Here is a 22,064-nt window from a genome sequence, read left to right as displayed (position 1 = left end):
ACATTTCAAATATTGTTTTTTCATAAAAATACCCTACAATTTAGAACAGCTTACCTTGTTATTCCATTCGTGTACTTCAACTCAACTTTGAATACGAGAATCGAGGGTGCAGACATTGTAAATTAACCTGTGGAACGATCAATAAAAGTTTAATTTATTTAAAGACACGACATTTGAACAGCACGAAATCAAAGCGTCTCTCGGGCAGATTCTCTTTGGCTGCATTCACACTGCGTTTGCATAAATGTGGGATGGTCTTCCCTTCTAATCATGTGACCTGATGCTCCTCGTCTTTTTTGGAATACAAAAAATAGTAATTAGCCCCTTCACCATACTTTATGAAAAATAGTTCAAATATTTTGTTAAACGTTTGTACAGCCACCCCTGGGAGTCTTTTATTAACACAGGGTAAACTTTAATCGATGACACTGCGAAACTATAACCTAGAGTAATTTTCTTCCTCTGGTACTCAGTCCGTTGAACGTGAATATTAGTGTTCAATCATTTTTAAGTAAACACTGGGGTGGGATCAGAGTAAACAGACATACAGTTGCCTGTCGTGAAATTGACAGAAGTAAGAAATACGCAAGACGTGAATAGGGAGGGAGTCTTGCCTCTTAACCGATGTCTGCGTGATTCACTTTTCTCGTTCTGCTGGCTTGGACCCAGGGACACCCGACCTGACTGGTCGGTTATGCGCGTGACATTTGTGGTGGCCATAAAATTGGGATTAAGTGTTCGGGCGGAATGTCATTCTTGCCATGAAGAATCACTTTCCATTTCAAACGGAAGCGTAATTCGCCAAGAAGTGGGCATTTGGAATAATCAAAGATGCTACCTTCGAAAAGCATACCTATTTGGACATCGATTATCATTTTAAAAATGGAGTCATTTTCCATTTAACATCTGCCGTTTCTTGTTTCGATGACGACAAGGAAATGTAGTTTTGAATTTCGCTTCAATGCATGTCGACGTGATTATCGGACTCTATTGTCATGGCAACAGTTCTACAGGGACAAATACTTAAATGTGACATAGGATGAGGGTTTTGTCGATCAGAATCTGAAAAAATACGAGTTAATCAGAATGTATTTGATGCGTGGCAATACAATTTAAACATTAAGACACGCATTTGACGAAAAATAACACCTAGGGTTATTAACCAGTATTGTAATTTTGATAATTCATAAACTGTTACGTAATGGTATTTGCCACCAGAATGCATTGCACGGTTTCACAGTGCTATAGATGGGCTCCAGGAAAACGTCTTAATCAAATACCGCAGGTGGGCAATTTACTCCAATTTCCATAATTGACTCAGTGGAAAAACACATGTTTAATACCGCCACTTTTCGATATTTACAATAACACTTTGTTTTGAGGATGCCCCCCTCCCTAAAAAAAATATGATCAACTTCTTCGCAAATAAAATATTCTGAGTTTTTATTGTTTGTTAATATTTAATCTTATTTTTTCCTTTTCCTGTCCTCGAATTCAGAATTATACTGAACTGAATAGAATTGAAAAAAAAGATTTGCTTAATTGAATTACATCTGATATCATTGTATTCCATGGCACAACTCGTCGCTTGTTACATAACTTTTGACAGGAAAACTGTGGCTATCAAGGTGCTGGAAAACACGACACATCATCATCTAAAACGTGTTAAGGTAGAATGGCCCTCGGGAACAGATATTCGGACTCTCAAATATTTATAATACTTTGTTTGGCCTACCACTTGTGGGGCTCATTGTAAAGCTCGTGTAATAAATAAAGTGCCTATATGTGTGAAATTCGAAAATTATTTTTCCCCATAGAGTTAACACAGGGATGGAGGCCATTTTGAATTTCAAATATGGGTAAACATAGGGTAATTTGTTTTCCAAGTATACCAAATTTAACACGGTGATTCGTGATTTTATTATTGATATCGAAACGGAATGGTTAAAAGTTCCTTTTTGCCTGAAACTTTATTAAACTTAAAGTTTTATTCTGTTAATGTCGAGGCGCATACTACCTTAACTTATTTATATCGCGCGAGACACCTAGCTGTTCTGTCATTGTCATGGGAATGATCGTGTAAAAAGAACGCCTTGCTGAATTCGTTCGAAACCGCCCATCCATTATGAATATACTTTAGGATAAAAAACACAGATCAAATTGTTTTGTATCAGTTAAAGCCAGTCAGTGCAATACGTGGACAGTTTTTGATCCTAAGAGTGTCAAAAAGTTGTCAAATTGGGTCAAAAGCATGTCAAATAAAAACTATCCTAAAGCAGGATAGAAAATTCTTCAATCCTGAATGCTTTAACTGTGCACAAACTGTGACGTGATTGCACCTATAGATGACACAGAGATCGAAAAATAAAATTTAAACTGTTTCTCTTTTTTTCACGAAAACTTTAAAATAGTCTCGTTTATGATAAAGAATTAAAGTCACAACGGAAAGTTTTGGGGTTAGAGAAGCACTTATAATTGTTTATATTTAAAAATTTAAAACTGGCTACACATCTCAATAATTACTGTTGGCGGATAATTATTGTGTTCTATTTCACAAAAACCACGCGATTGAAACTTTGTTTTCCCGAAGTATCAAAATGAGCCCGTACAAGCTTAAGCATTGTAAAATGTTTGAGAGTCCGAAAATGTCTCACCGCACCAGGGTGCATTCTGCGTTAAACAAGACACATATTTAAATATAATTAGCAGCTCTGCATTCTCTGGTTCTCGCTCTCGCCTGTACTTTTGAATTCGCTTTTGTTTAGAAAAGAAAGGTTACACTGACAATGTCTCTCCAAACTAGATCATAGTCAGACAGAAATTTACATTACAGCAAAAGAAATTGACTAAACGCCTATCTGTTCTACCAATTAGCTCTCTTCTCCGTAACTGTTGTAAATTACTTTCGTCGATACTATATGCATGCCAACGACTGTACGAAGGCTGAGAGCATTCATTGCGTTGTCGGACTAATGCATAAATCATACATAGTCTATCTCTAACTGCCTTCAGATGCAAACGTTTGAACCCACCCACTGGCCTCAGGGGTCTGATGGTACAGCTAGATTTTCCGATTGAAAATTCAAAATAGAAATGTTATTCTTTTAATTTTTTGAATAAAATAAGACTGAGGTCAGAATAACTACAATTGTTTAATATTGCGACATAGCCAAATCCGGGTGCTAACTACCCCAATATGGCAGACTGAAAAATACCTGTTGATATAGTTTAGGCCTAACCCTTTAGATTTCTTCAACTCTTAAAGGGTCAGTAATGCTAACTTCTGATGATATTTTCATTATTTTCATTATATATAATCAATTGCAACTTCTTATTCTACTCCCGAAAGCATGTTGAAAAACTTGTCAACTTGGCGTCTAAAATACATTGTTATTGTTACATTTGTAATTCATTCTAGTCCAGACCAGAATTCACTTTTCAAAAATAACAATGCTGTTTACACACATACAGGCTGAGTTGACAAACTGAACAATGTGTATATCAATGCTTTGGTTAAAAGAACAAGGAGTTACTAGTATGGTTGACATTCAAAACAAAATTGGTGAAAAAATTATCAAAAGTTAGCATCACTGTGCTCCCACGGTCCTGTAACTTCCCGTTTAACGACTAGCAATTTTTAAGGCCTTATTTCGAAAATTCCCAACCGACGATTCGACCTCCACGGTCTCCTCAAGGCCGTTTTATGATTGTCCGTGCCGAGCCTACAAGCTTAAAGCTATCGGCAACAAAGCCTTGCAAACAGCCTGTCTTGCTACTCCAGCCTTCACTATACCTCTGACGTTTGCTACTTGATCCGTCATTAGTCACGCTTTGTTATTTCTGTGGTAATAAGCCGTGTTTTTCATTCTTCCGTCGAGGCAGCAAATAACAGGTTCCCTCGGCCGGCTTGATAAGTAGTACGAGACGAGGACTTAAGGCTTGCTTTGGCATTTACAGTAATCGTTCCAAATTAGCAAGATTTGTATTGAATCGCTTCGATAACAAACGTGGCATCCTATCAAATCGTTTAAACCCCAGAAAAAGACCCTGCAGTGTGACTCCTGTCTAATTATATATACCGATTCAAATAGGTTGGAGGGTCGATGGTCTTCAATGGGTACAATTCCCTGGTTTCGGAATGAAATTGCTCATGCCAACGCGACGTCTGCGACATTTTGCAAATATGAGCGTTTTCAAGTCACGTCATTCTAGGGTAATGGAAAGTGGTCATTGACAGTCGTATCAAATGACAGATCGCGGACGTGAGCGGCGAAAACGCAAGCGTGAAAAAAATATTTTTACGAGTACCGTCGTTCTCTATAAACAGTAAAAAATCTAATCAGATCTATGGAGGCTATTTTTCATGTTTGTAATGCTTCGATGACTGACATTTTTTGAAATTTTTCAAAGGCACGTTCAACTCTATCATTTTACCTTCCAAATACTGTGTTTAGCTGTTAACCAGGGTAGCAACCGCGCCCAAACCATCTGAACATAAGCAGGCGTATATACAAACACGCACCCGTTAACGTAGGGCTTCCGTAAAATAATGAGACGTGTAGGACCTTCAAACGGAAGAGATATATCACAGATTACAAATCCTGTCTCAAATGACTAGATTTCTACTTATGAATTTTTTGTGTGGAAAAATCATCAGATTGAAACAAACCAGTACAAAATGGCGCTGAAAATGTACACATTTGCAGTAATTTTTATTCAAACAATATACGTCATCACCAAAACGGTTTCGAAGCGACAGTAAAAATATCCGGCTAATGTTCGAAATGAAGTTTTATTTGCCCAGTACGTGCACTAAAAGTGAACCTAATTAAGTGGTCTGCGCATGCACGGCGGGGTTATAAGTGTGCATAACACGAATGAGAGCGTTCACTTGGACAGGAACACTTAACACCTGTAATGCACTGTTTTATGTCTTTCAATATCTCTAATATTATCTATGTACATTGTAAATTTCATCAATCTTGGCGCGCTCTTACCGGATTTGCATCGTTGAGATTTCGTCTTGTGAATAAATAGTGATATGGTGTAATTAAGTGAAATATTGGCAATGTTTGGAACAATATATGGGAGTGGTAAACACGCCCACACTTTGCTCTGCATTTCTGTATATACAAGGCCCGACTCCAAAATTTCGCTCAAAACACACATCAGAAATTATTTCTTTGCATAATCTTTCAAAGCTGACTTGGGAATAGGTGGATAGGGTGAAGCTCATATTTGTTTTGTAATATCATATCTTTATGTGTTCATCATATGTAGCACGCCTCATCAAACTTATTGCAGATTTGCAAGACATACATCATCGTATCTTAAACAACATAATCATACAAATTATACACAGCGTGGCTAACCTCGTCCCATTAATATGTTTATTTTGTCATGCGTTACGTTCAACCCGCAGACACTCGAAAACAACAGCACCAATGCGCTAACCAGAACTCAGTCTGCAAAAACTGCTCCGCATTCGGTTCGGTACTTCTTGAAAGATATACAGCTTTACACAAATGTTTATTGAATGTTAAGTTTGTGACGCATAAGCTTACTAGTAACAACTGTCTCAAACTCACAGACAAAAAGCCGCCTCTATATTTCTGAAGTAATTGGTTACGCGAATTACAATCCGGGAGCTAATCACATTTATCAAACACTTCATTAAATGAGAGGATGTTTCAGAGTATATATATATATATATATATATATATATATATATATATATATATATATATATATATATATTATATATATATATATTAATTATATGTATTATATGTATTATATACAAACACACATACACACACACTCATATATATATATATATATATATATATATATATATATATATATATATATATATATATATATATATATATAAATTATTATATATCAATGAAGATGTCAAATTTCTTCATCGTGGTTCAAGAGAAGATATAAAATGTCTTCGTTGTCATGATTTCGGACAGTACCGTCTGAGAACATGTAAATAATGGCTAACTCGATGCAAAATACAGAAGGTTGGAAATAACTTAACGTAAAGGGGTGCATCTGAAATAACTTAACGTAAAGGGGTGCATCTGAATTAACTTAACGTAAAGGGGTGCATCTGAATTAACTTAACGTAAAGGGGTGCATCTGAAATAACTTAACGTAAAGGGGTGCAGCTGAAATAACTTAACGTAAAGGGGTGCATCTGAATTAACTTAACGTAAAGGGGTGCATCTGAATTAACTTAACGTAAAGGGGTGCATCTGAAATAACTTAACGTAAAGGGGTGCATCTGAAATAACTTAACGTAAAGGGGTGCAACTGAAATAACTTAACGTAAAGGGGTGCATCTGAAATAACTTAACGTAAAGGGGTGCATCTGAAATAACTTTACGTAAAGGGGTGCATCTCTGCGTCTTCGACAAAGATCAGGAAATGATCATGACAGCGTGCATTTTAGCCAGCCTTCAAGATTTGCATATTTATACGAGGGCATTTTATGCAATTTACCCGAATTCCATTCAATAACCCTCGCAACTACAGTCAATGGAAGTGATTTAAATGTAGTGTAAATTCAAAAGATCCGGCTTTTTCACCACTTGCAAGATATATTGACTCTTTCCTTATCTACGAAAGTTTTACTTACACATATGTAAAATTCTGTATTATGGCGTCCGTTGAGACATTTAGAAAGCATGCAGTGAACCTGGAAATGTCGAATGCTGATTGATTGCTGATAATCAATTAGCAAAGTTCCGGTAAACAGGATATACCGTGACATCCAAAAAACTGGGTTTCTCCAAGGAAGGGACGCAATTCCACTGGCACAACAGGGAAACTATCAAGGTGCCATTAGAATGCCAAATTTAATCATGGACAAACACTATCGATTATATGTGACTAAGCTAGACAATGATTGACTACGTGACAACGCTAAAGAGCTTTAGAGGAAAGCATTTTACAGGCAAACTCGTCCGCACATTGCCCTTTTAATAAGGATTTGTTGTTAGACACAGTATAAGTTCACAACATATAGAATCCATGACTTATTAAGTATAATCAAAAAATAGAAAAATGAGGAACGGTATTGAAAAAGTGTACTTAGACAACACAGTAATTTTATAAATATTTGTAGTACCACGTTTTAAAAGTAAGTTTCCATGGTAACTTTTATGATGACCAACTCTGTTTAAGGTGTATATATTTGACCTCGTTTTTTATGGAAATGGATTAACACTCTCCCTGATTGTCAACCGGTTTTCAATTTACACATTCCTTGGCGATCAAGTAGAAAATAGCAATACGTAACTTTTGGTTGTCTGACAGTAAATTCGCGCACAGTTCACTTTTTAATCACATTCAAAGGCTATATACTAGCTTTTATCAAAAATTGCAATTTTTAGATGTTTCTGTGTCGAGTTTTAGAAGAAATGTTGAAAGTGTTTGTTTTTGATATTGTTTTAATCCTGGTTATTTGTCACTTGTTTTATAATAACTAGCTTCTTTGTCCAGTATGTGAAACCATATGTTTATTTATGTTGTACTAAAATCATTCTATTGGTGCAGATGTATATGGTTTTAAACTATATCATATCTGTGCCTGATCTCGAATTAAATAAACCAATTTAATAAACATATATTCATTATTCTCTTTAAAAATATGATAAACAGCAAAACTACTTTTTTGTCAAGAAGTTTGCTTTGCGCTAGAATCTTCGTCGCTCAAATAAACGTTTTTATATTTCAAGTTATAACGTCAAATACGTATAGATAATGCTGGCTCATGGACAAAAAAACAAATCAAGGCATATTCCTTTGTTTAGCATTCCATGTGACATAGACTAATTGCCCGAAAGGGCTAATGGAACAGCTCAGTAGAACGTTAGGCTAACAAAGAGAAGGATCAGTTATATGTTTATTTTTTTTTACCATACGTATGTTTTTGAGGTCAAGGTGAAGGACTTTGTAGCTTGCGTCATATTATGCAAAATTATGGGATAACAGCAAATATTTGAAAGCCTGACTGTATCCTTCTGTGTAAATTTACAGTTGATGAATATCCTTGCCATTGAAACACTTCAAGGGTAATGGCCTACGGGGATTTGCCGAGTTTCAACATTTCGAAGCACGTGATTTTTCTCATGCATTGCTTTTGTTTATTCAAGGTACATCACGGTCACCGTTGTGATGAATGCTGGCAGACAGTTTGGATTAAACATATTTGCCAGTGTAACTTAACATTGAGTACACAAATTGTGGATTCCAGATCATTGGACGTGACCGGAATTGTCGTTGTCGTGTTCGTAGAATCCCTCCCATGTTCCGTATTAATAGTCTAATTGATTGTACACCCTGGGACGTTTCATTGAGGGGTCACTATAAGGCAATAGAAATATTTGTTTTTGTGTGGTTTTTGTGTCTACTGCAGTAACTTTCTCGACGGAGGATCACCACAAATTGGTGCAGTTCTTGTTCAGCCCAGAGAGGTACGACCCTGTCGTGAGACCGGTCATGGAGAAGAACACAACGACCGACATCGAAATGAAGCTCTTCGTCTCTCAGGTGCTCGATATGGTGAGGCCGGATTCCATTGCTTGACGGCGTCGCGACTTTCACCAGTTTTACACTGCCGATGCGATCCACAGCTAATGTCTAATGTCATCGCTAATAGCTCATGTCTGTTCTATTATCAGGGGAGAAGCGATCCCAGCCGATCCATGTTATCTATTTACAGAAAATGTCTCTTTGAATTAAGGCGGATAAAGTTGAAAATAAAGTACCATGTAGTGTACTAGTACCCCGTGAATTAATATTGTGAGAAACTTTTTATAAAATTTTTATCAGAACGCTTGAGTTACTCAGTTGGGTTTGCAAGCATAAGACGACTCTAGTGACGTTAGTTAAGCGCGACCGTGTGTCAATTATTTATATGGCACAATTCTTCATTGCCGAGACGGCATTTCCGTGACGATCACTCAATACAATTTGCATATGTCCCTCGGTACCTACGATCTGTTATCTTTAATTTCCGTCTCTCTCTATCTCTCAGGATGAACGAAAGCAAACGCTGAAAACGAACGTATGGTTGACATTGGTAAGTTATTGTTCATTCATCCATTGAAGTTCACCTGCTGCTGTCTCAGTATCTGTCTGTCTGCTCGTCTTTGTCCCTGTCCCCTCCATCCTCCCTCTCTCTCTCTCTCTCTCTCTCTCTCTCTCTCTCTCTCTCTCTCTCTCTCTCTCTCTCTCTCTCTCTCTCAAAGTGTATATCTAGAAGTCCATCTTCTCATTCAAAAGAACAATTTAAACATTAGATTTGCACAATAGGGCTAGGATTGTTCATGTTGCATTTTCATGACCGTACAGCAAAGAACGTGTGCGTTAATCCACCTGTCTGGACGCTGCGTGTGTTACAAAGTTATTATTGCGTTGGCTAATATAGCAAATTGCCGGACATGTCATTCACTTTAGGTTAATAGTGCACTTTTACTACCATCATCACTGCCAATTTGATGCAGCTTATGTTTCAAATGTGTTTACCGGGCAACTTAACACCGCCAATTTCCGCACAAAAAAAACCGTCGCTGTTGCGCCAAATATCACGAATGTGTCACGTGATGCCAATGAAGCCCTGTCAGCCGTTCGATAGTGTTTCACTTGAGAACATGGGTCTGTAGGCTCTAACATTTCGGCAGGGCTGTGAAGACAGGAATAATCACCTCGGGAACGCATCGAGCGTAGTCATGACTGTGAAAAGGGCCTGTAGCAGTGCATGCCGCCCACAAAATGACTTGATGTTTTCAGTTTTGTTAGTAACTTATCGTATTATCATGTCCTGTTGACTTGATGCAACGGAAATTTTTAATACCTTTCATTGTAAATGAGATGAAACGCCTGTTTATAAATAATACAGGTTATGATCCACCAGCGAGCTTTTCCCACATTTGCGTGACACTGTGGTGTGAACACAAATAACCGCCATCATGAGATTTGTCAATGGTGTCATCGTTACTGCTGACCAATACAATGTGTACAGGGAGCGAGAATGAGATGAGACAGTTGCCTGTTGCGTTGTCACAATTGCACCAAAAATGACTATCCTACATTTCCTGTGTGTGTTATTTCTGTCAAGAGTAACCATGGCAAATTACCAACTTAATGTGCAAATGTAAAACTCTTCGGTTAGGGTTTGCCTTTTGAATCCCAATTGCGCTATTTTGTAACGATCTCAAGAAACCAAATCAAAACGGCGGTGTTCAATTTCCCGATAGATTCACACTTCGTCTGAATGACAGTTGGAAAAATGTTCGCAATGTACGAAGGATCTCTCAGTCTCTGAAACTCTAGACAATAGGGATGATCGTACATTATCGACCATTTCCAGACATTGTGGAGTCTACGATTATATATATATATATATATATATATATATATATATATATATATATATATATATATATATATATATATATATATATATATATATATATATATATCAAATCGAAAAATGTTCCTAGCAGAAACGTTTTGCCCAGTCTTAGCCAATGCTCATCAACAGAAAATAGACCAAACTATTGAACTAACAGAAACCAGGGTCATACTCTAGTCAGGCAACACGATGTGCGATCTGCAAGTACATGAAAAACAACGTTCACTTTCCTAGGACCAGACAACCCATCCTTCAGAATCACAGGACATATAAATTGCAAGTCAACGAATTTAAAGATCCATTAGCTGTAACTTTGGTCATTTTTTTATTTTGTTTGTTTCTGTGTATCATCTGCAGTTTCTGGTGTGAATCCCAGAACCATGGAGAAATTCCTAATATTTAGCTCATAAGTATACCTTATATGTATAATCTGCATTGTTATTGTTTAAATTTTGTGTTCAGGTCCGGACTAGAATGGTCGTTTCACATATACAGACTGTGTTGGCAAGCAGAACACCGGGCATTGGTCATGATGATCGGATTATAGTACAATTCTGTAGTTGATACATTGAAACACAGTAGTGAAAAATTAGTCAACAGTTACAGCTAATGTCCCTTTAATATATGGAGTTTACTGCGAACATAGAGTGTCTGGGTGAAACGAGTGATAAAATATACACTCATATGTAAACCCAGCTATCAGCAACACGCGGAAAAATCGCCGACCCGGTGCCAAACCATTTCAATTCGGGCTTGAAAAATTATGGCACGGTAAGATATACATACTAACACGTGAAACATCCTGGATAAAAATACTCGACACCCTCGTGAACAATGGTATCTGCCGAAAACAATAGAACAATACCACTTGGATTACATGACAGGACGGTAATCCCATGAGATGGACAGGGCCTACTGTGACTGTGACCAGCTATGACTGGGAGAAACGTCTCGGCCAGGAACATTTTCCGATTTATCATGAATAATTCAACTAACTGCCTAATGATGTATATATTATACAAAGATAGAGAGGTGTATGGATATGCACACATACACACATAGATACACAGATCCATCTATCCATCCATCCATCCATCCATCCATCCATCCATCCATCCATCCATACATACATCCATACATACATACATACATACATACATACATACATACATACATACATACATACATACATACATACATACATACATACATACATACATACATACATACATACATACATACATACATACATACATACATACATACATACATACATACATACACACACTGAGGAAAATGGCGTAATGAGTATATTTAAACATTCCTACATTCCAATATGTTCAAAGGAATGGATCGATGAATTCATGGCATGGTCACCTGAAGACTATAACAACATCACTAACATCAAAGTTCCATCAGGGAGATTATGGCTACCAGACTTGACATTGTACGACAAGTAAGTGTACATTGATTTTGTCAGCTATTTTCAATTTACTCTAACATTCAGCAAAAATGACACACCAGTCAGTAAACTGAAAAATAGCATTCTGACTATAGGACAATGACACTTGATAAGAAACTGCCTAATGTTGTTTTTGTTATCTGCTCCATATGGTTTCCTTTTCGTTATCAGAAAGCCTGATGGAGGCACGGCATGGTTCAGATTTTGTCTGCTTGGTACGTGTTTTCATGATCTGAAATCGCTTCAAGTTATGTTAAGCGACATGTGTTTAAATTCGGACATGAAATCGTGTCAAAAACATTGCGTATGTCTGTCAGCTATGTAAATTCTGTAAACAGCAGATACGTCACGATTTTGTGGGTTACGGCACATGTCTAGATATTGAAAAAAATGACTCAGGGTTACTGCCGACATACCTTTTAAGCTGTAAATGGTGTAAATAAATCATCTTGGCCCCTGTTTCAACGTCATGAACCAAATCCTTGCCGTTTTGAATCGTCTTTGCCGGACAATTCCTTAATGGTTGTGATTTGCGGTTATTAAACGTGCTTGCAGTCCAACTATAGCGAGATTAGGGTGTCACCGTAACCCTAAGTCGTTCTGAGTTGGCTTTATTGAGAGCTTGAAAAATGCCTAAATGCACAATCGATGAGTCTAAAGTCGGGTAGAGACAGGTTGATCCAGAAAATTACAAGTTTCCATTTTAACTTCGGTACATTCTACATTACCCACATGTGTAATGACGTCATAAGTAGACTGTAGTGGGAAAATAATATCCACTCATCATTCCAAGATTTTATGGATTCAGAAGTTCCGCCTCAGAACCGTTTCCATGCTGTCATTCCTTGCCTACATGTCTTTACCATGGGATATGAAAATCAAGAAAGTTTTATCTCGCGCCCCCATGCAGGCAATAACGACCAACTCCAATCACGTGCAAATCTGCCTTTTGAATGCAAAACAGTAAGTTACTTTCCTCGGTGGCGTCATATGAGATATTATCTCGCTCAATACTAAACATAGCCCAAGATTTGATTCAGATAGCCATGGTATTCATGAAAATGCGTGCTTACATTACTCTAATGCCTTGAAATTGGTCTTCTTTGTTTGGTGTCGTTTGGTTTTCTTATTTTCTTTTTTTGTCTTGTAATTCTGTTTGTTGTTGTGATCCAGTTAAGATTTTAAAATTTCAAGATCAAAATTCCGACAATCAAAAGAATTTCATGATATGACTTTATAAATATTTACGAGTTTGAAATAACATTTCATATTTTGAATTCGATGGCGCTACATTACGTATATACAACAGTCAAAGCGACGAATTTTAGCCTCCCTAGTAACGCTTATAAGTGTTTTACCAACAAAACCAGTTGATGAAGTATTTACTGTATCAAAATAGGCGATATTGGTTATTGTTATTTTAAGTGAGTGTTGAAAGAAATACTTCCAACTTAAGTGGCATTCGCGCACAATTTAGTCAAAAGCTTACTGGCATAAAGTTTGAGCGGCAATTAGCAATCTGTTGACTTGTGACAAATCGACACAATATTGCTCTAATAATAGATTATAACTTCATAATTTGCTTTTACCTTTTGAAAAGTAATCCATAACGACACTGCCAGATTGACATAGCAAGCTATATCAAGTACACCATTTGCTTATCACCATTTGTGACTTTTCAAGCCCGCATTAAACCTGCAAAGTTCAATAACAATTAAATTCTTCAAGAATGACGTAGACGCCTTTCAAATATGATAAGAGCCTCCAAATCGTTTTATGATGACGTAACAAAACGTCTTGTACTCATATAGCTTGTTGAAAAACTGTACTTTGCAACGATTTCACCGAACTCTGTGACCTTTTACTGTTCTTTATCCGTCAACTTTGCTTACGTCATTGAACGCACCCTAATCTAATGTATCAAATGCCTCAGGAACTTTAAAATATTCAAGGAGGGAAAAGATGGGTAAATACGTCACATGATTGCTATCTTAAGAAAACTCCTGATTGTGAGCGATGCTCGTTCATTCGTTCAATATGCTTCGTTTACTCTGACTTTACTTTCCGAGCAAGGAACCACCATAAAAAATCGTACCCGACTTGTGGAATGTGTTCATTCGATATCTTCACACGATGTCTGAGAAGAGAAACTTTTGCAAAACGACATCAATATCTGTACTTTCATTAATTTTGAAATTTGCACGGTTTTGGAGAGATGGACCGATCCCCTACCAGCCTCTCAGAAACGTAGCTGTATATCAATCATTATTAAAACAAAATGAAGCGGTTGTAGTGCGACAGTAAATTTAATGTAATATAAACATTAGCTTATCCTGTATCCCAGATCTACAACAGTCCCAATGAATAATTACATCTTGATATTTCAAAAATCTCAGTCTGTTGTCATTTGAGCAATGTCTATCTTTGATTGCGCCATAACATCGAATGATAGATTGAAAAGGGTTTACTTGATGCTTTAAATAATAAAAAAATATATTTTTTTATTTTTATATTATACTATGAAATGATAAATTGAAAAGGGTTTACTTGATGCTTTCGAAGATGTTGTATGATCTTTTGATTTTACCAATTTTAAACGTCCTTGTTTCTTTGAAATGAATCATAATGCGATAATGTTACAAATCGGAGTTATTTAGAGTCCCTTCGTTGGGTGTGGTGTCTCTTTGCACGATGTATGGCCGTCGGTGACGTAATGTCAATATTTAGCTTTTTTGTTATAAGTGTTTAGTGAAAGACTCGTTGAGATCAATATCAAAAATGCCAATCACATTATCGTACTTTAACTGTATTAATTAATCTTTAAATTGTGTCAACTTGTTGTAAGAGCTTTTAATTATCTCAGGAAATAACTTGAATAGAAAAAAACGCTCTGGCACAATACACATTTGAGTGCTGTTGCTGGGGGCTTCTTACATCGACATTGAAAGAGATATTGCTGCTTAACTATTGACACCGAGCACAATGTCATGTTCAATCGTGCCTAGACTGGACCAAATTTAGAATTTGTTGTCTTGAATAAACACTCTGGTGACTCATTTTCTGACGATACACACCTATATAATCTACGACCCACCCAATTATCATAATTGTAGATTCTGTATTGGTAAATCCAACGTTACAGGTTCAATGGACATTGCAAAAATAAAACTACAATTTTTCACAAAACGATATATAAGGTGCCCCTGGGGTCTTACGTTTATACTTGGGATAGGCAAAACGTCCAGCATTTGAAACTTTCGTCAGTGTAACTTTTCGATACACGATGAAGTTCTTTCCAGAGATTTTAATGTAAGTTGTTAATTCTGATGCGAAGCAGTCCTCCGAAGACAAGCACAGATGTTGCTTTTGTGTTCACTGCTGTACAATGTAAGCGACAACAGGCCTACATTTCTATGTTTCTTTGAGTTTCATTAACAACTTTCTTTTTTTCATATTCCTTTTTTTTATTTTCTCATATTATTTTTGTATTCCACAGTGCTGCCGATAAGTATGAAAATTCTCTGCAGGGCCATATATGCGTACTACACCATGATGGTTTGGTAAACTGGGCCGCCCCTGTCATCTTTCTTAGCTATTGCAAAATCAATGTCTTCTATTTTCCCTTTGATCTGCAACAATGCCCTCTCAAATTCGGTCCCTGGCAATACGACGGTACCGAGGTTCGCCTGAACGGAACAGGTAAACAGGAATTCTGCCCTCAAAGTTGTGGGCTCTGTGGTGTCTGTGAGTCTGTCTGGCGTCAAAATATGTATCGTCACGTTGCGTCGGTGTCTCTTGTAATATGACGTGTATGTCTTTGTCTTCACAGTGCCGGCGATAAGTATGAGGGGTTTCTTAAAGGTCACGGGAGGATAGTCGTGGTGTTCCACACGGGCTTGGTTCACTGGGCCTCCCCTGTTATTTTCGTAAGCTACTGTAAAATCGGTGTACGGCTCTTTCCCTTCGATCGACAACAATGCCCAATGAAATTCGGTCCCTGGCAATATAATGGTAATGAAGTTGCTCTGAACGGCACAGGTGAGTGGGAGGAAAGCAGTGCAACACGGACAGCCTCCAGAAGTACCCTTCCACGCATGCGCAGTTATGACTCATTCATTTCATCATGACCATCCACATTGCATGATTCTCGGTTTCCCAGCATTTCTAACCCAAAAACTACTGCGTTTTACATGGTCGTTTTAATTCGCCTACATGTGAAGTTACCAGCATTACTAAAAGAGAAAACTGCCGCGCTGAATTTGGCTGAAGGGAGGGGCAGCATTATTCTTCTACATGTACTGTTTGAACGTTCAGGCTTTCGGGGGTTCTTGCTTCTGCCTCCATGATGTACAAAATGTACACGTTTAAATACTATCTGGAAAACTTCGTCACAACTCAAACTTTCTTTTATTCGGTTCGTCTGCGGATCGCGCCAAAAGCAGAGTTCGTTTGCCATGAAAGGCAGTGAGTGTGGCTGGCACGGTGCCAAATGACCTCTTCGTACTGGAATCACAACTTTGATTTACGATGCTTCACCGAAGAGATAGGAAAATTTCATGACATCAAATTCTCATTTGTTATTTATCGCGTTCAACTTTTGAAAAGAGCAGTTTTGACTCTGAGAATTCAGAAAAGTGAACGTGTTTCTACCGTCACAGCTTTGAAGACGATCTTGAGCTCGTTATTTGCGCACTTCACGAATATGAAGATATAATCGGTGCCATTGGCGGGCGAACGTTCGCAAAGTTTTTGTAAGGAACTCGCTGATGGCTCGACTACCGCATCTGAAGTATATCTGCAAGATCGGTCGTTTACGCACATGTAGTAGGTCGTACGATGTACCCTCCTAGGGATAAAACTGAACTTTCGTACTCCCATGAAGATACTTAACAGTGTGTTCGACATGTAAGCAGTTAATAATATCAGCACTCGTCCGTAGTTCGTTTGACGTTTCGTCCGCTGTTCGCTCATGTCTTAGTTCTTGTCACAACAAAAGTCTATGTGTGAATAAACTGTGTTTATAGTACATCTGGCACGCAATAAAAAATGACTTAAATGTTCATCCAAGCATATTGACATCATATATGACATCTGTTCTTATTGCACAACCTGAAAAATTTTCTTTAGGGCCTAATGGAAGAAACTCTTATTGCCGCGTAAACCTAAGCACATTAATTTGTGTCATTTTTGGCATTTGTAGACTTTCTTCTGTACTCTGCACCACAATTTTACTACGCATGGAGTGTTTATGAGCGTGTTTACTTAGTGATCATAATTGTCCCTCCTGCATGAATCTTGTATCACTGTGACAGCATTACACATACACTTAAGTCTTCTATATCATCTCTTTTCCCCTGTTGTTTGTGTCTTTGTAATGTTAACCCCGGTGCCAGGAGCGATTACTTGCTACGCTGCCGTAATCGACGTGTGCATCCAAGTATTAAGCGATGTCAGGCAGTGTCGCTCTCCGCTGCGTCATTTCCAACACCGGGGTGAGTCATTAACTCTCCGCTGATTGCGACTCTCCCGATTTCTCCCAATTCACAGGTGACCGATCCGTCTTCAAGAGTGACGGCGAGTGGGAGATGGAGAACCTGCTGGCCGAGGGTCACGTCGAATTCTACCCGGACGCACCTGGGATCCCGTACACGGATGTGTCGTATACCATCTTCTTCCGGCGTCGCTCTCAGTACTACATATTTAATCTCATTATGCCGTGCGTTCTCATCTCCATCATAACAATGTTGAACTTCTTCCTGCCAGCCGACTCGGGGGAGAAGATTAGTCTTGGCATTACAGCCCTACTTTCACTCACAGTGTTTCTGCTGCTTATTGCTGAAACTATGCCCCCTTCCAGTGAAGTCCCAATCATCGGTAATTATGTCATTCTTGCATTAAAAATACACTCGATAGAAAAGTGCAAACATATATGTCGTCCTATAAACCATCACTGCCACCAAATCGCATCCCGTTATTTAATGATTTTATTGAGAAGTTTGTCTGCATATCTCCATCGCTCTCGTTCCAAAACAATTAGCTTTAACTTAGAATCTCCTTGAGTTTTGCACACTAACTAGCAAAAACCCCAAGGAATAGCATATATGCAATACATTGAAACAGTTATGATAGCTTCCCGTAGCCTTTGTACATGCACCTTGCCCTATATGCCAGCTTTAACTAAAAAGGTCCGTAAATTAGTTGCAGTATATTAAAACGATAGTTTGCGGGAAGATACATATTTAAAATCCCTCCAAACCGAACATACACATAAGTAGCGCCCTCCTTATTAATAATGGGAACATTGATCAGTCATATTTTTGTTCGGCAAAGAAATGGTCCCTCATCTGCATTTCAGCATGAGCATGTCATGTGATCGTCATTTACCTCGCTCGCGAATTATTCACATTGTCAGAACGTGCAAGTGCACGTAATTGACCAGAATATATTCTGATCACGTGTACTTCGGGACAGCACAATGTATTCATTCTTACTATTGAGAAGCCTCAGCGATAATTACTTTGCATTTTCTACAATTTGCTTTTTACCCGTTTCACCGGATTGATTTTATCTGATCTCTATACGATCATTTCCATCCATTCATGGTACCCTGTCTAAAGATAATGAGCATACTGTTTAAGATTTCCAGCCATTGATGTATGCAAGCGAAATCATCTCTTTGATAGTGACACAGATTGGGGTAATCAGGGCTAACCTTTCGCACGGCTATCAGATCGTTCAAACAACCGATATTGCTGCGGCTCTTAATCGAGGCTCGTTCTAGAACTCATTTTCTGTGCCGTTTATTTCCAGGTCAATACTATGCCGCCACGATGGTGCTCGTGTCTCTGTCCCTTGTGATGACAGTTCTAGTGCTCAACCTACACTACAGAGGCCCTTCCAGTAAACCCATCCCACGATGGGTCAAGAAGATCGTCCTAGGTCACATGCAGCGCTTCCTCCTTGTCCGCAAGCAGCCGCTGTTCAACGAGAACTTCCGAAAAAGCCGCCGCAGGATGAGAAAGAGAGACAGCGGCAATCTCTCCGAGTTCATTCCGTATACTGAGGACGGACGCGAATCCCCACTGAACGGCATCAAATTCGGCGGCAAACTGAAAAGGCGGGAAGAGAACAGCAACAGCTCGAACCACAGCGATAACATAGTGACTGTAACTTCTAATGACCAGACGATCATTATGAGACAAATTCTGCGCGAGATGAAAAGCATCACGGCAAGATTTGAAGATCAAGATAAAAAGGACACGTTACACGGAGACTGGAAGCAAGTTGCCTCTGTTATCGACAGGATGTTCATGGTCATATACATCATCGGAACAGCCAGCACCGTGGTGTTCATCTCGATGAATATCCCCCTGGCTTAGTGCCATCAAAATCGCCAGGTCTTCATTGCATGAGCTTAAGCTAAATCTCCGTGACCCAAACTAATTGTCCTGTTCGACAGCGACGACCTGAGGATTAATGTGATAAACCACAGGGTATCCGACGAATTCTTTGACTATAAAACCGTTTCGATAATTCGGAATTCTCGATGCCCAACAAAGTGAAGCACTTCACGTAAGCGAGATGAACATTTCTACGTGTTGACAAACGTGCTTCGGCAAAGTTTGTTGGAAACAAAAACAGATTCGGATTCGAGACCGAATCGAAGTATATTGTGACGTGAACTTTCTTACTGATCGGCACGGTGACAGAGAACTATTGCGCCAAAAACTGTGTGCCTGGATGTGGTGAACAAAGTCACCCAAAATTATAAAAAAAATCAACTAAATAAACAATAAATACGCTTGCGTTATGTCTATATGATAGTTTTGAATATTGTGTTCTCTTACAGAAAAAAAATATTGATATTGGAAAAAGACAAGAATAATAAGTACAGATTTGTAATTATTTTAACCTTAATGTTAACATAGCTCGTTTTATTTATGTCGAGTCTGGTACAAGGAAGAAATTCAGCTCAGCGAAGGGACCGACCGTCCCCTCTCTCAACAGAAACATACATAACATCATTTCCGTTTTGTTTTCATTTTAGTTAGCGTTACTTGCCTTTAAAAGCTAGCTTGGAATATATAACAAAGGTTGACTTTTGATGGTGTTACAGTATTTGAAGACTAGTTTAACTTTTACCGAAAATACGTCCGACTTTGAGACGACATTTATTTACAAGCTTTTACTGAGATAAACATATACGGAGCAACGTGGCATGAGAATTTAACAGTAACAAACTCTCTAGAAATTCATCGCACAAAAAAGCAATACCAACAAATATATTTAGCCTGTCTTTTTTGGGAAAAATCGTTTACTTAGTTAAGATTTAATATAGGTTTATCCAGAAACTGAAGGTAAACACGCTGGTCTGCTCGAAAATTCAGACTGATGTTTACGATTTTGTAAATCAGAAAATTAGAAGACGGCGCAGGCTTTGCATTTCGTTGAACGAACCTAATAGCCTTGCCAAACATTATGTAAATATCGTACATTTCAAACATCGGTTTTATTTTGAAACTTGATGTATAGGTTTCAGAGCAGGTAACGCATTAGACTAATGGACTGAAGACGACATTGCATAAAAAATGTTTATCACCAACTGTAAAACTTATTTTGTGTTTATTTCCATGTATTAGACTGCATAAAGGGTTTTGACCTCAAGTAATAAAACACTATACGTTAGTCGGTGATATTTGTAGTGATTTTTTGTTCAGGAACGGATTGTGTTTAGAAACCAGACAGCAGTATGCATGACTCGTCAAGTTGGTCGCCACAAGGATCGTAACAGGGTACTTCTCTGGACACTTGATTCCATTTTTATCGTTTATGGAAACCGTAAAGCCGTAAAAGAGTATGTGTAACTGTTATCCTTTTACCGACATGTTGAGATCTAAGGTATGAACAACCTCGTGGTAAAATATCGATGCTGAATACATGGAGACAAATATCACTGATGGTGAATTTCATCTTCTAAAATTGAATGTTCAACGAGTGATGAGGATAATTAGGAAAAATTACTATAACTTATGGCCGAATCGTCTGTGCAGACCAAGATTCGACGACGCTACTTGTAAACGCAAGAAAAATCAATTCATTAATGGCACATAAGAGTTTTGAGACTGTTGTTGACATCTTAGTTGTCAAAAATTGAGATTATCCATGCCTACAAAAGCGTGGAGGAAATAAAGAGTATTAGCCTACTACAATGCACTTGGCTTATTGTTTCTTTTCAAGGCATATCTTAGCATAAACAGAGACTGAGGTAATCGCACTTTGTGCCGCCATCCCAACCGACTCGAGGAAGCATTCAGGACAAATCTGGAGTAATTTGGGGCGTCGTCTTTGTTTTGTTTTTCCACACCTTCAATGCAGAATGTCTAGTTCATTGGTTTGTTCAAGAATCACAGAAAAGCGGTCTAGGTTGACAGTTCTCTTGTATTCGTATTATAGGCCTACATAATGTTACTTCTCACAGTGGAGTCGTTCGCTCGCCTGCGCGCTTCCTGTCTTCACACAACAAATTGTCGCCAGCAACCACAGTCCCTGTATCCACACATAGCCTGACACTTGCTGTGAAATGATGGTTACTGTTAAATGGCCAATTTTTTGGGTGCCATTGATAAAAGAACTCAATTCCAAATACATTATCCGGCTGCAAGATTTTGGATATTTGATCAGGAAAGTTACATACCAACTTGGCGAACTACACAAACTATGGGAATAGATAAAGCCACAAACCAGTCGTCAATGATTATCGTGTGCCAAAAAATTCATATGTGTACTCAGAGAGAGGTGGTAATATTTTCCTGACTGGTGTAACAGAAACAAGACTCTATTATATTTTTAAAAGCCGGAAAGAGGCTTGGCTGGATTTTCGCACTTCCAAACTTTCGTTTAGGAAGGGGGAGGGGGTTGAGACCAAAAACAATTAGGCCTAGTTGCGTTTACAGTGCGCATGTGCTTTAATTATCTACGGCTCCTAACGGACATGTTTCTTTAGTTTCACTTTTTCTCGTCTGCTCTAGCTGTTACTTTCATTGCATATGACGTTTGCGCAGAGATGACACAGTCGATAGTATCCCCAATCAATACGAAATAGATGCCATTTCTGTGCATTTTGTTCTCCATGTGAAGAATAAATTTGACCTTAGATTTTAGATGTTAAAA

At 38.2% G+C, this 22,064-nt stretch overlaps 1 protein-coding gene across 5 annotated transcripts in view; it reads left to right on the top strand.

The window, feature by feature from the left end:
• The window catches only part of LOC139139040 (neuronal acetylcholine receptor subunit alpha-10-like), a 46,129-nt gene extending 25,550 nt beyond the window's left edge, over positions 1-20,579 (top strand). For 3 of the 5 annotated variants that reach the window (XM_070707739.1, XM_070707738.1, XM_070707737.1), the window contains 6 exons: positions 8,432-8,577; positions 9,053-9,097; positions 11,779-11,888; positions 15,724-15,932; positions 17,442-17,768; positions 18,705-20,579. In XM_070707739.1, the coding sequence (XP_070563840.1) occupies positions 8,432-8,577; positions 9,053-9,097; positions 11,779-11,888; positions 15,724-15,932; positions 17,442-17,768; positions 18,705-19,273 (1,406 nt within the window). In that variant the 3' untranslated portion in view covers positions 19,274-20,579. Of the gene's footprint in view, positions 1-8,431; positions 8,578-9,052; positions 9,098-11,778; positions 11,889-15,390; positions 15,594-15,723; positions 15,933-17,441; positions 17,769-18,704 lie in introns of all 5 variants that reach the window. The other 2 variants (XM_070707740.1, XM_070707741.1) reach the window with 1 other exon arrangement.
• Positions 20,580-22,064: the final 1,485 nt, after the last annotated feature.

Source organism: Ptychodera flava, chromosome 8, assembly GCF_041260155.1.
Source record: "Ptychodera flava strain L36383 chromosome 8, AS_Pfla_20210202, whole genome shotgun sequence".
NCBI classification, from domain to species: Eukaryota; Metazoa; Hemichordata; class Enteropneusta; family Ptychoderidae; genus Ptychodera; species Ptychodera flava.
Note: the sequence above shows the minus strand (reverse complement) of the source record. Positions and strands in the feature narration are given on the sequence as shown.